Source organism: Brachycentrus maculatus, unplaced genomic scaffold (genome assembly GCF_059751285.1).
Source record: "Brachycentrus maculatus isolate JH-2025_06_01 unplaced genomic scaffold, ASM5975128v1 h1tg000386l, whole genome shotgun sequence".
Classification (NCBI taxonomy): Eukaryota; Metazoa; Arthropoda; class Insecta; order Trichoptera; family Brachycentridae; genus Brachycentrus; species Brachycentrus maculatus.
In genome coordinates this window covers 117,822-132,507 of record NW_028281135.1, presented here as the reverse complement: position 1 = coordinate 132,507, position 14,686 = coordinate 117,822, and the positions used below count along the sequence as shown (strand labels likewise).

The following is a 14,686-nucleotide window of genomic DNA, read 5'->3' as shown; positions in this document are numbered from 1 at the left end:
ACCAGAATTTAGGTTCTGATTGATATGATCGTGCCAAGTCTTTTTCGACCGCCCTCGTTCCGTACACAATGACCCTCCCCCTGGGAGTCGAACCCGAGACCTCCATTACGGTACCCGAGCGATCTGACCAATACACTACGAAGTTGGACGAAATACTCAATACCATTTTCTTCTTCATCTATGTTGAGATATCAATATAAAAAACAATGATTTAAGAAGCATTTCATGAGATATTTCGAATGATTAAACATATAAGGAGCGATAAATACAAAAATGAAATAAAAGATTGGTAATATGTTTTTAATTATATATTTGATAAAAAGTACATTAAACACATGCGATTCAGCAAAAAGTTTTTTTTTTATTCTTACATAACTATTATTAATTAAAGAATATATGAAGATATTTACACTGGAATGCATGAACAAGTAATGGAGTGATAACAAAAAGCATATGCATGATATTTTTCGTATTGATTACTCTAAAAAATCTTAAAAATAAAAATGGCAAAGTTATTTTTTGTACATATTTCAATGTAACTTTGGTCACCCTACACACTAAACTCTAGACAGCGAATATCATAAGTCAAAAATATCGATATATATAAAATATATATTTAAAAAGTACCTACATATATAACGCACTCATAAAATATTTTTTTTATAATGGATTCATGGATATAAGAAAATTACATATCGCTCATTTGGCGCAGCAGTGGCGTAATTTCTGTTTTAGAAATATAAGTTACAGGAGATGGATACCATTCAGATGATGATTCAGACAGAATACCCAATTTTAACTTATTATCATTTTAAACTAAGAGTGCAACATTGAGTATACTTATATATAATACATATCGCTCACTCCTTCGAATATCGGCAATTTTTAGTTGTGCATGTTTTCGGAATGGCTAGAAAATGTACTACATCCCAGCAAAAGCGTCATATTTTTAACATAATATTTACCCGCTATAGGGCAAAAAGTTACGTTTTTGCATTTTGAAGAAAAGATATTGTTTAATTATTTTTTAAAAATACTAATTTTTTTTTAAATGGAGAAAAAACATTCAAGTTTTACCTAAAAAGATCTGTCTCACAGTAGAAAGTTCAATAAGTGGCTTGATTTGAGAAATAAAATTTAAATTTTCTTTAATCATTGTAACATGTCTTACCACAAAGTTAATGCCGAAACAATAAATAAAATAAGTGGCTTGATATTTATTTTTAATTCATTTTATGATATTCTTAAAATATAAATACGATCTCCTGATTTTTTTTAATATGACGTTTTTGAAAGGAGTGAGCGATATATTAAAAATATTGGTATTCGTTTTTTTTTTTAATTAGAAAAATATGCTTGTACATTCAACAACAACACAAAATTACGTTTTTTGAGCGAATTTTTATACGTTTTATACGATTTTTTTACGTAGCAATTAATCAAAATAATATCAAGTTATAATTTATCTTTTGTGTATTAATTATTAAATAAACACCGATTTTTTTGAGTCTACTAAGTTAGCAGACTCAATAAATCTGTGTTTGATATAATAATAAATACATAAAATAAAAGATTCTACAAATTTTACAAATTAAACGCCAAATCAATAAAAAATTTGTCATTAAAGCATTTGTTAAAAAAAGATCAACAAGGTTAATTTTAAGAAAAAAATCCAAAGTAAATTTAAAATTATATGCATCCTTAAATGGCAAGCAAAGTTATAATTATATTTCTATGAGTTAACTTTTAAAATGTCAAAAGAAAAATTGCTAAAAAATCCGATATATTCTTTTCTAGTACCTACAAAATCTATAAAAGAGGGTTATTAAAATGAAAGTTCCTTGAAAAAAAGTAAAATGCGATCGTTTTTATAATAAATATCAAATAACGTATTCTGTATATGAGTTTTTTTATTTACGACATGAAAAATCACTTACAAATAAAGGTATTTTAAATATAAGGAGTGAAGCCAATAAAGGATTTTACGTGATCATATGAAGTATCCAATGGGGTAATCTATGAATAAACTAAGTTTTGACTCCCTCAATAAGTTTTGTATGGACCATGAACAATTTGGTAAAAATGTCACCAAAACCCTTAAGGCCTAATCCACAGTGAATCGCAAATTAATTTTCTTTAAACCCAGGAAGCATTTAACGTAATTATCTTTTTTCATTTTTGTATTGAAAGAATTTTTTGTCTAAATAAATAGATGGTTTTAAAAAAAAAGAGTTATGGATTGAGAGGTAAGGAGAGCAAAAAAATTATAAAAATACATTTTTAAAATATATTCTATAAACAAACTCGTGGGATCCCTTGAGGCAATATTTTACAAAAATGGAGCAATATAAATTATTCAAATTTAATAATTATGATTTTGTTAATATACATATATAATAATATTCTTTTGTTCCGAACTGGTGTCCGACTGTCAGCGCAGCCGGAAGTTTAAGAAATTGTATTATTGCGAGTAAGGCCTTAAGGATTTCTGCCTAGTGAAACATTTTTCAACCCTATTTAAAAAAATGCAATACACATTACTTCAGGTTATTTAAAAAGATTATTATATTTTAAATATCGTTTAAATTTATACATAACATTTATTAAGCACTACTGAAATTCAAGAAAAACATTTTCCCTTTTTTTAACTATAATGTCTTGTAATATAATATTTACACAATATTTGGTGTCTAGCCGCCAATTAAAAAAAAATACAAACTATTTTATAATATTTAAAATATGATTAATTATTTTTATAATTCAACAGTCATATTTATTTACAATTTTAATAATAGCAGGTAACTTATTTTTTATTGTCATTTAAGCATTTATTTAAAAAAAAATCAACAAATATCATAAAAATTATATTAAACAAAGTAAAAATGGTGTTTTATATACAGCGCTCTGAAAAAAACCAAATATCTTTTTTTAATTCTAAGAAAATGAACGTCGATCTATAATTTGGTATATTTACGACTTTAATTTAGAAAATTTATAAAATTTCATTTTATAAAATTAGCATTATTATAGAATGCCTGTTTTTTATAAATATTCATTTTATAAAAACAGCCATTTTATAAAAATTCATATTAAAAGTATTTATCATTTAAAATATAATATTTACATGTTTGGTAATATTTTGTTTTGGTTCATTTAAAATTATATAACTAAAAAACTAACTAACCATCAAGAGTAGGCAAAGATAATAGAACGCCATACCATTACTCTTTGTAAACATCCTTCACTTCTTCCACATTTATATTTCTAAATATAAGATATAAAAATTAACGCAAAAAGTCTAAAGTACTCTCCATCGAGCGTAAAATTCACTGTACAAAGCGAATTTTTAGATAAATTACAATAGTTTTTATTGATAATGAGAAAAATTTATCTTAACTATTTTTGTTGGTCGCCTACCATAGACAATATTAGGAAACAATAATTAATATTATTTATGTTACTTTATGAGAAGTTTATCAAATCTATTCTGTTAATATTATGTTCAAAAATTTGTACATATTTGTGTTTTATCTGCAAAAGTTATAAAGTATGAACAAAAACTACAACAATTTATTATTTAAACAACAACAAAAAAATTCTCTTAGTGTGAGGATAAATAATAATAATAAATCCCTTACCGCACCCCAATGGTGCATAGGGCACTGCTTCATATAAACGCAGTGTTATCTCGATCGATTACACATGAAGGAAAGGTGATCAGCCCTCCACTTAAGGTACCAGTCCAGGGTAATATTGAATAAATATTAGAGTGAAAAATCACTTATATTTATTAAACCCCCCTTGGGAATCGAACCCGGGAACTCCGAGCATGCTGACCATTACACTACGGAGGCGGACAAAAAACGTGAGGATAAAACGAAACTTATATTTTAGTATGGGTAATTTTATACAGATCCTTTGGTTTTATGATCCTAACATTATTTTTAACAACCGAAATAATGGCATTCGATAAGTTGAAAAAAAAACATTATTTTTTCAACATATAATCTAAAAAACAAAATAAAACTCCAATATATGTTTTAAAAAAATCGGGTGTGAAGTGACGACCTTCTCTCAGCGCAACCTGACGCTTACTGAATTGTATTATTGCGAGTGAGGCCTTAAGAGAAATGACAAAAAAATATATGACTAAAATAAGTGAAATGAAATGAATGCTTAATGATGAAAAAAAATTAAATGCACAGAAATTAATTAAAATTATTTTAAATTTGTTCAAATTCTGACCATTTAAAAAAAATAAGACTGCTTCTACAACGTGGTGGATAATTGATTACATTACAATTTTAATTCAAGTTTTACTTTAAAAATACCACTGCTTCTTAAAATCTATTGTGACACGTGTTTCGATGCATTCCACATCATTTTACAATAATATTTACATTATTTAAAAATGAAGCGGGATGCATCGAAAAAAGTGTCATAATAGTTTTAAGAAATAGCGGTATTTGTCGAGTAAAACTTGAAATAGATAGATTTTACAGCAAAGTGACTGCCAAATCAATCAATGAAATTATTACTATTACTGATTAAGGAATGTGGGTATGTCGTTGACATAGTGGTGACAACAACATCCCGTAATAATGAATATCCACGTAGTCTGGCAAGGGTCATTTTAGATTAGTCTCTCCTAAACAGCACGGCTGTCCAAATTTAAAACACAGTAAGGGACTTTTTTTGTATTAGGTTTTTTTTTGCATTTATGGACTAAGTAGACTCTACTTAGTCCAAAAATGCAAAAAAAAACCTAATACAAAAAAAATGTACCTTACTGTGTTTTAATTTTGGACAGCCGAGCAGTCGCTTACTTAGAGCTACCAAGTAACTTATTAAAAAAAAAACATAATCAAAGAACAAGCAATCTAACACTCTCTTTATCATTCATCGCTCACTTTTTGCAATACCACTTTAAAAAAGTGAACGATGAATGATAAGGAGAGTGTTTTATTACCATACCACAAAATTATCAATGCTTGTTTTTAATATACAAAATAAACAAGCAATCTTTTCAATCAAACAAGAACCCACAAAAATTACATGCTCCATGACATGAATCTCAAGAGATAGAAGAGAAGAAAAAATATCCTGGAGAAATGTTTGGAACCAGGAAAATGAAAAAGATGTTCCGTTAAATTCTCATTTTGTACATGGAAGGCCTAAATAATAGAATTAACTGCTCATAGAAACGACTGTTGGCCTCTCCATTCCGATTTCGCCAGGAGAACTATCGGAGGAATGATTCATCAAATGATGATGTTCTTCCCTTCTCTGGTCTTCGATTTCATCAGCGAGTTCATCAGCTGCCAACATGCTGTGGTGCTCTACATCATCGTGCAACTGATGATGATTGTTGTTCATCACCAAGACATGATGGTGGTGATGCAGTACACCGCCAGTTCCGTTGTTGTGGATGGAATTCAGTTCTTCCTTCGTGATCACGTTGTTGTTCAAGATGACGTGATGATCAGAATGCAGACTGGTCAGACCGAGATGATTCGGGCTCTGCAAGTGCTGTCTGTTGGACAGGAGTTGAGAGATGTGGACAATGTGTGGTGTACCTTCTAGCGTGGTCGTTATACCGCTGTTGGACAGATCCAGGTGGTTCGGTGTGTCCTGGGGGGACACGCTGTGGCAGTGCTGGTGGGATTGCGGGGAAGGGGTCTGGTTGGAGTGGTGGGTCTCGCGTTCGAGCTCCTGGGCTTCGTAGTACTGGGCCGTGCGGGGAGGAGATATGTTGGAGTACACGCGGGAAGAGTTGTATAAAGGATATCCACCGTCGATGTGCGATTGGAGACTGCGTAGCTCGGTGTATGCGTCAGCAACTGAAACATAATCAAATTAGTAAAAGTTAATAAAATTAGTCCAAAAACGATCCACACGAGAAACGAGAAATTAATATTTTTATTTTAAGTGTTACTTGGTAAATCCGCATCATTTTTAAACACCGTGTTTTCAAACATTTTAAAATACGGTGTTTGAAAATGATGCAGGATGCATCGAAATACGTATAACAATAGACCTTAAGCAATAGTGAGATGTACCAAGTAAAACTTAATTTAAAATTTGATAGATACTACCATAATGTGGAGCTACATATATAAATTAGCCAACTTTGATAGTTGGCTAATTTATATATGTATTATAATATTATTTTAAGTAACCTCTATATTCTATGGACTTTAAAAAATTATGTTAAATTTTGAATAATTGATATTTTATATTTCATCTGACGATCACAAAATGAATATGTAAAATGCAAATAGGTAATTAGCAGTTGATTGAAATTTATTCGTTGATGGTTACATATATTAAAATAAAAAATGAGATGTGCATCGTAAGTCATGCCTTTATTTGTTTGTATTACTCCCAACGACAAGAGTTTTAAATCTGTTTTACATTTTTAAAGATTCTTTAGATGTTAACTTCCAATGCATTGATCGTTAGTAGTAATATTAAAAAAATAAATAATTTCAACCTCAAATAAATATCGAAAGTAAATAAAAAACAGATCCAGAAAGCGTAAACTATGGCGTATAAATTAGATTTTAGACATGGTGTTAATACAACACTGGGAGCAATCATCAAACCAAAAAAGAGTCAAACGTGATTCAGAGAATTCAATTTCCATCTTTGAACTACTCACAAAAATACAACCGAAAAACTTATACAATACTTATGGTAAAGATGATAAGAGTTAAATATGTACTTAATAATAATAAAAACCTCATCCGCACCCTAATGGTGCATAGGGCACTGGTTCATATAAACGCAGTGTTTCTTGATCGTATACACATGAAGGAAAGGTGATCAGCCTTCCGCTTCAGGTACCAGTCCAGGGTCATATTTAATAAATATTACAGTTAAAAAAAACCCTTATATTTATTTGACCCCCCCTGGGAATCGAACCCGGGTCCTCCAGAACGGTAGCCGAGCGTGCTGACCATTACACTACGGAGGCAGACAGACTCACAAAAATGCAACCAAAAAACTTATGTAATACTTATGGTAAATATGATAAGAGTTAAATATGCACTTAATAATAATATATTTTTTAAACTAACCTGTAGCTTCCGTTTTGATCGCAATAGGGGGATTATTTGGCTGAATAGTGGATGAAGCCCTGGTGCTCTCAGCTTTCGAACTACCCTTAGGTTTCCGTTTTCTCGTCTGAAAATACCAGAAAAATATATTACAATTTTTTTTTTTAACTTTTGCAATTCATAATTGAAATACAATGACGCTAAGAATTAAATAATAAATCTAGTGAATTCAGAAGAGATATTATAAAATTATGTTAAATTTGAATAGAAACTTAAACATAATACAATATTTTTATTTCACCCGTTGATTATAGCATCTGTGGTTCCCAAAACTTGTCATATTTATAAGAACAAAATAAAAAAGTGCTCTTATACAAGAGTTTTATTTTTATATTTAAACAGTTATGTTATTCCATAGGTAAAGTTGGCGTCATATCAATTGATAATATATATGTTGACACACATTGTTCTAAGAACTATTCAAATACAACTATTACTGAAGCAACAACTTATTGAAGTATTATCAAAATTTGACAAAAATAACAACATGACTAATTGAATGCAGCATGGAGTTGAAAATAGAGTAATTTGGAAGTATGTAGACCAAACCAAGTAAAAAAAATATTTTCTTCAAAAACAAAATACTTTTCGAACAATTTAATAAAAGGGTACCTATTAGATAATAAAAATACCATGATAGGGAATCATGAGGTTGACTGAATATCGTATTTTGTACCCTAAAGATTTTGATGGAATGATATATTTAAAAAAAATATGGAATCCAGACGGAATGGTGTATCTGAAAATGTTAATAGAATTCTGGAAGAATGTTAGTATCTGAATATTCAGATATCCTGGAATATAACATGAAATCCTCGAGTCATATTTCTTCTAGCTTAGGTTAAGATCAAATATTTAAGATAAGATTAATGTTGAGACAAATAACTTATTTGGCATGTATTATAATATGTCCTTAAGAATGCATTTTCTTCCAGCAATTAAAAAATAGTGTTATATTTAAGTACATATTAGTGATAGTGAAAAGTAGTAAGTGTAAAGTTCGCGCAGGTTTTTTCACTTGTCAATTTCCCTACAGTACTGTTTGCTTTAATTTTTCCTCATTGCAGTATTTTTGAACGTAACTTCAATTACTCCTAGACTTAAACTCGTGTCCCACCAGGAACTATCAAATTTACAGTCAATCAGTGAACAAAAAAACGTTAAATCCCATAATTGTAGTGGAATAGTTCTAGAGGGTATGGAAAAATTACCTGGATGGAATCCTTCTTCATCGCCAGAGGTCTGTTGACTCCGTGCAGTTTGTAGTATAGTCCACAAGCGTTGCACACAGGTTCTCCATTGGAGTTTCTTCTCCACAGAGACGTTGTGCTTGTGCAGCAGTTTGTACAGTTGAGACCGGCTCTACGAGATGCATGCTGAGGGAAGATTTTATTTGTTAGAGACAGTTGAAATTAAGTTACTTTTCATACATTTAAAGAAGGGGTGAGAAAACGAGCTAAAGCACTATTTCACTGTTGAAATAACTTAATAATATAATTTTCTGACATCTCATCAAAGATGAAGAAGAATATGGAAGAATATATATAATAATTTCATATAATTTCTTTATACAATTTTTATATAATTTCAAATTGATTTCACCAATCTGGTGGAGTCTTGAAATTTGTACCTTATGTGGCATAGTTTAATTTCACTTTTAATTTTTACTTCTAATTTTTATTTTTATTTTTCTTACTTCATTACTTTTAATTGTTATTACCCTTTTTTAAAACCGAATTTTTATTCTTTATATATATGTGTTTAACCTGCCCTTTATTGTTTCTGTAAGCTTGTTGTGTTCTCATCTAATTGATGAAAAAAAAACTATTTGTATTGCACTGTATTTCGTTTATTGTAATATGTTTTTCATTGTTTGTGAACCACAAATAAATAAATAAATAAAAAAGAAGTCTGGGCATTACGAGGCTGACGACCCTCATGGGTTGGTTTAAGTGACCACTTTACGTGAAACATTCACCGATTCCACCCATTATTAACAACCACACTACTAAAATTCTTGGAAGATCTATATATATGAACCAATATAGAAATATTGTTCTTGAATCACTAGAACTTCACTAGATGATGAGATGTCAACAAATAATATGAAAAATAACTCCTGTAATTGGAGATAATCCAGACTTGTGAACAAGTATTTGGACATACTCAAAATGTTGTAACTTAATAATAGTTCGTAAATCTGATCACAGGACTTTGAAATGTGCCTTAAAACGGGACTATCGTAAAATATAAGACGATTGATTACTCACATTTTATCGAAAACGTTTACTAAAAACATTTAATTTAAAGTGGAACATTTTTTTTTGGAAAACTTTATGTAAAATACGAATATTAGATATCGGTAAAAAGAGATACATGCTCATTTTTATTATTATTTTTTTATTGAAATTATATTTTTTTACCAAATATATATTTAAATATACAAAATAGTTGGTAAATATACAAAATATTGAAAATATAACGTTTACATATCGCTCACTCCTTTCAAGAACGTCATAAATAAAAAAAACTTTATTTTTCAGGAGAACGTTTTTAAAGTTTAAAAATACAATACAATGTATTAAAAATAAACATCAAGCCACTTATTGAACTTTTTACTGTGCAAAAGGTTTTTTCTTCATTTGAAAAATATTTAGTATGTTTAAAAAAAATAAACAATACCTTTTCTTCAAATGCAAAAACAACACTTTCTCCCCTGTAGCGGGTAAATATTAAGTTAAAAATATGCCTCTTTTGCTGGGATATAGCACATTTTCTGGGCATTTCGAAAACATGCACAACTGGAAATTGACGATTTTTTATTTATGACGTTCTTGAAAGGAGTGAGCGATATATATCTCTGTAATAAAGTAGATACTTGTGTGTAGAGAGGAAGTTCGTTTAACAATTATTTTTCTTATTTTTATAAATGAAGCAAATTACAATATAACAAAGTAAATTAAATGAATAAAAAAAATATTCCTCGGTATGGAGTTTAGGTTGGGGTTTAGTTGTCACTACATTCTTGACATGTGTTGCCTCAGTGCTCCCCACAGATTGGATGTCCGTCGTAAATTTTACGAATGTCTCGTAAGTGAAAATTCTAGGGTTAACCGATTTTTCAAATTTTGTGATTTGATTGGGTAATTACTTCAATGAAGTACAATCGTGAAGTAGTGCATTAGCTGGCTTACTGATAGAAAGCAATTTCAAAGCAGAAGGTGGTATCTTGGTACCTTTATTCAAAGAAGAGAAAAAGCTTTGAATAGAGGTTATGTAAACACTTCAAGGAAACACGACCAAGTAGGTTGAAAAAATTACTTACCTGCATTCACTGCATTGTCCATGGTTGCATGATTTGAAAATTACCAGGAATTAATGACTATGTATTATATAATACAAAATTTGATAAATAATTTTCATTACTGAATTTTATTACTTAGACCTTATTTTATGATAAATAGCTGTCTTGAATATGTAAACATGTTTTATGTGAAAAAAAAACTAGATTTGAAAATAAACATGTTAATGAAATGATTTGAATTTATGATGTAAAGAATTTACTACACCGAACTGTTACATTTCCATTATAAATGATTTTAAGTTAGCAGGAATTCTTGCTTGTAAAATTTTTATGTTTTGGTGCGATTTAATGATTTCATATTGATTTAACACGGAATCGGTTATGTTTTGTCGCAACTTTAATTAAGATTTCGATAGAACACAGTAAACAGAACAGATTTGCATTTAAATGATTTTTAGTGCAATATTGGAAATGTGACTTTTTGGTGAGGACCTCCACAAGTGTGGTCTTGAATATTTGGGAACTTGGTGTTTGGGACTGTGGAGGTATAGAGTGGCCTGCAATGCCGGCTGAGGGTGAAGTAAAGAAAACTTTATAAATTTAATTAACTTTGTTTTCACAACTTTTTTTGATTTGTACAATTTAACCTACCGGTTTTGACAATACCTTGTCAAAAAAATAAAAAATAAAAAAAAGTGGTGAAAACAAAGTTAATTAATTTTATAAAATGTGCCACAAAGTCTCTGCGGAAAACATTCAAGAAATGAAGTGAAGAAAGCCAGGCATCCTAGGCACTGGACCATACGGGATAGTAAAGGGTGGCACCTACCGATCTCCTACTGGATTTGGTTTCCTCCATGCCGGAAGCCGAGAGCGCGGTAATATCGGGCCGCGCCGTCGTCACACCGTTATAGCCATAGTAGCTTTTGTAGAAATCCGTCCCACCCGTGACCCCCTGCTCGGCTGCCACTGCAAACACACCCATTCGTGAGATAGGCAAAAGAGAGACAGGCAGAGAAGAGAGAGGACACGAGAGACAAAGTATTCGGTAAGGCGCACGCGCGAGGCACTCGGCTCTATCTGCGATTACACCGGGATTCTACACCCTGCCTCGTTTACACTTTACACCCGGTGGCTCGGTCGACCGGCGCGATATACTGGCAGCATTCTGGGTCGCCTGGGATGGGTGGAGGATTTCTACAAGACTACTGTGGTTTTCCAGCGTTTTTAGCGGAGGTGACGTATGTACATTTCGGCGGAGAATTCGTAACCGACGCGAATAGCAAAACACAAAATGAGCGCAGAGACACTCGAGATGTTTCACCTGAAATTAACACAACATTGAACAAAATATAGTCGGAGTTCTGTAGCGAGGCTGGAGACTTTTATTTGATGGTAAGTTAGATTAGCATTGTACGTCGCTGATGGCGTTGTTAAGTGAACCCAATGACTGATATCTCCCTCGGTCCCCACAGATCTCTGGGGAAGAACTCCGCTTTCCGAATGTACATAAGTCACCCCCTACAACAAAAACATTTAATATAAAGAACATGGAAAACTACAGACCGTCAAATTTTCTGGTCTTCTCTGAAAGCTGTGCGTATCAAGCCAAGCAAATCGAAAAGCTGATAGTGAATGCAACTTTTTATAATGATATTTGATCTGGGAAAACACAGAGTTCAGAGAAAATCACCAGAAAATGTTTGAAATCTTCGAAAAGAAAGGAATGGGTTGTAAAAGTTTTGTGGTAATTATGGAAAAAGCGATAAGTGGAATCGATATACAAATGTCGAAGAATATCACCAGGAGTGAGTGGATGGAGTGGATTCTTCCAACTGGAATGTGGCTGGAATTGAAGGATGAATTAATAACATTTAATGCAAATTATTATCAGGAAATTGGGGAAAATTTAGGACAGTTAGTGTGATAAAAAGATTTAAAAAAAAAGAGCAATGTTTGATAAGGGAGGATCATTGACGGATGGTGACAAACCATCAGGTTTTGATGGAATGGCAAAATGGTTTAATAAAGTGGAATAAAAGGAGAAAGAGTATGGGAAGCAGGGTTTAAAATAAAAAATAAAAGGGAGATTTATTAAAACTTAAGCGAGGTATTTCGGAAAATGGCTGAATTCAAAAGAATGAGAATGTGAGAAAACGGAAATGGAAATTATGAGAAAACGGATGATGGAGACATAAGGAAAATGTCTGGAAGATGAAAAACCATAAACATATGAATGACGAAGACTCAAGAAAAGACGTCTAGGAAAATATAAAAGAGGAATGAACTATGGCGTATGCAGGGTATGTAGAAACTCGTCAGGTGATGGGAGATGAAAAACCATCAATAATGCCAGGTACAGGCTATAAAGATGGATGAAACTTTGTCAGGAATATGACTCTATATATAGACACAACGGATCACTAGGACTGAGGAGAAAAATGAAGATAAAGTAGGGGTGGAGCTATAGCGTTATAACGCATGCAGGATATCAAGAAACTCATCAGATGATGGAAGATGAAAAACCATCAATAATGACATATAACGTCATCAGGAATATGATATAATGGATAAAGAGGACTCCTAGGAAGATAACAGAGCGATGGAGTATGATGCAAGCAGGATATCGAGGTGATGCCAGATACAGACCATAGGTCAGGAATATGACACGATGGATGAAGAGGACTCTTAGGAAGATAACAAGGGGTTGGAGTATGGCGCATGCGGGGTGTCGAGAAGCTCGTCAGGTGATAGATACAGACTACAGATAGAGACTCTATAGGTCAGGAATATGACACGATGGATGAAGAGGACTCTCAGGAAGATAACAGGGGGTTGGAGTGTGGCGCATGTGGGTTATCGAGAAGCTCGTCAGGTGATGCCAGATACATACTCTACAGGTCAGAAATATGAAACAATGAATGAAGTGGACTATTAGGAAGATAACAGGGGGTTGGAGTATGATGCAAGCAGGATATCGAGGTGATGCCAGATACAGACTATAGGTCAGGAATATGACACGATGGATGAAGAGGACTCTCAGGAAGATAACAGGGGGTTGGAGTATGGCGCATGCGGGGTGTCGAGAAGCTCGCAAGGCGATGGAAGATCACCAGTGCGTCAGAATGCTACAGAGTGGTGCCGGCGATCGCGCGGTCGAGCGGGGCCAGAGTGGGCTAGAGCGGGCTAGAGTGGGCTAGAGTGTGGCCGCGTACATCTGCGGGTTGCGGGGCGCGCGCCGCCGGGTGCCTCACACGTACCAGCCGGCGCGGCTGCTTGACCAGGGGCCGGTTCATGCCGTTCATCTTGTGGTAGAGGCCGCACGCGTTGCACAGGTAGTGCCCCGTGCCGTCCCTCCTCCACAGCGGCGTGTGGATGGCGCCGCAGTTGACGCACTCGCGCCCCTCGCTGTAGTACTCCGTCACGTCGACTGCAGACACAACGGCATTTGGCAACACATTTCGTATATCGTAGTCGTACAGGAGAAAGTGACCAACTAACAAAACGAAAGATGTTCAGGAGGGCCATTTAAGTCACTTTTGCTTGGCAACAACTACTACTACTATTACTACTACCATCACGCCGTTTACCTGCAGGGGTAGGTAGAGAGGATGGAACGCTACACTCTTCTGTCCTGACATACACTCCTCACAGATTTTGGCAACCAAATAAACATCAATGCAGTTAGTCATTTTTACCAAGTCAATATTTCAAGTCAAGTTTAAAATCCTTTGGAAGATATTCAACAATAAAACCATTTATTTAAGACAAGCCGTACCTGACCACGCATTGCTGTGGTTCAGTCTAATGATACTTTAACTTTAAAACCGAAAATCCGATCTAAACAAAAATATACAAAGGTATTTAACATCAAAACCATTTATCTAAGACTAGCCGTACCTGACCACGCGTTGCTGTGGTTCAGTCTAATGATACTGTAAACTATAACAATGATTAAAGAAAACACTTGTTTTTTACCTCTTGAGTTTTATTAAAGACAACATGTTTCAGAAGTTAAACTTCCATCATTCAGGTCTGTATAATAACATGACCTGAATGATGGAAGTTTAACTTCTGAAACATGTAGTCTTTAATAAAACTCAAGTGATAAAAAACAAGTGTTTTCTTTAATCATTGTAACATGTCATACCACAAAGTTAATGCCGAAACAATAAGTAAACTATAACAACACAGAAAATCCGATCTACACAAAAATGTATAATACAAAAGTATTCAACAATAAAACCATTTATTCTATATTATA

General features: G+C 32.8%; 1 protein-coding gene across 4 annotated transcripts in view; it reads right to left on the bottom strand.

Annotated features, from left to right (window-relative positions):
* Nucleotides 1-293: 293 nt before the first annotated feature.
* Nucleotides 294-14,686, bottom strand: part of LOC148303102 (uncharacterized) — a 97,423-nt gene continuing 83,030 nt past the window's right edge. For 2 of the 4 annotated variants that reach the window (XM_088270426.1, XM_088270429.1), the window contains 4 exons: nucleotides 13,638-13,852; nucleotides 8,330-8,494; nucleotides 7,080-7,185; nucleotides 294-5,840 (listed from right to left, as the gene is read on the bottom strand). In XM_088270426.1, coding sequence (XP_088126552.1) covers nucleotides 5,188-5,840; nucleotides 7,080-7,185; nucleotides 8,330-8,494; nucleotides 13,638-13,852 — 1,139 coding nt within the window. In that variant the 3' untranslated portion in view covers nucleotides 294-5,187. Of the gene's footprint in view, nucleotides 5,841-7,079; nucleotides 7,186-8,329; nucleotides 8,495-11,251; nucleotides 11,392-13,637; nucleotides 13,853-14,686 lie in introns of all 4 variants that reach the window. The other 2 variants (XM_088270427.1, XM_088270428.1) reach the window with 2 other exon arrangements.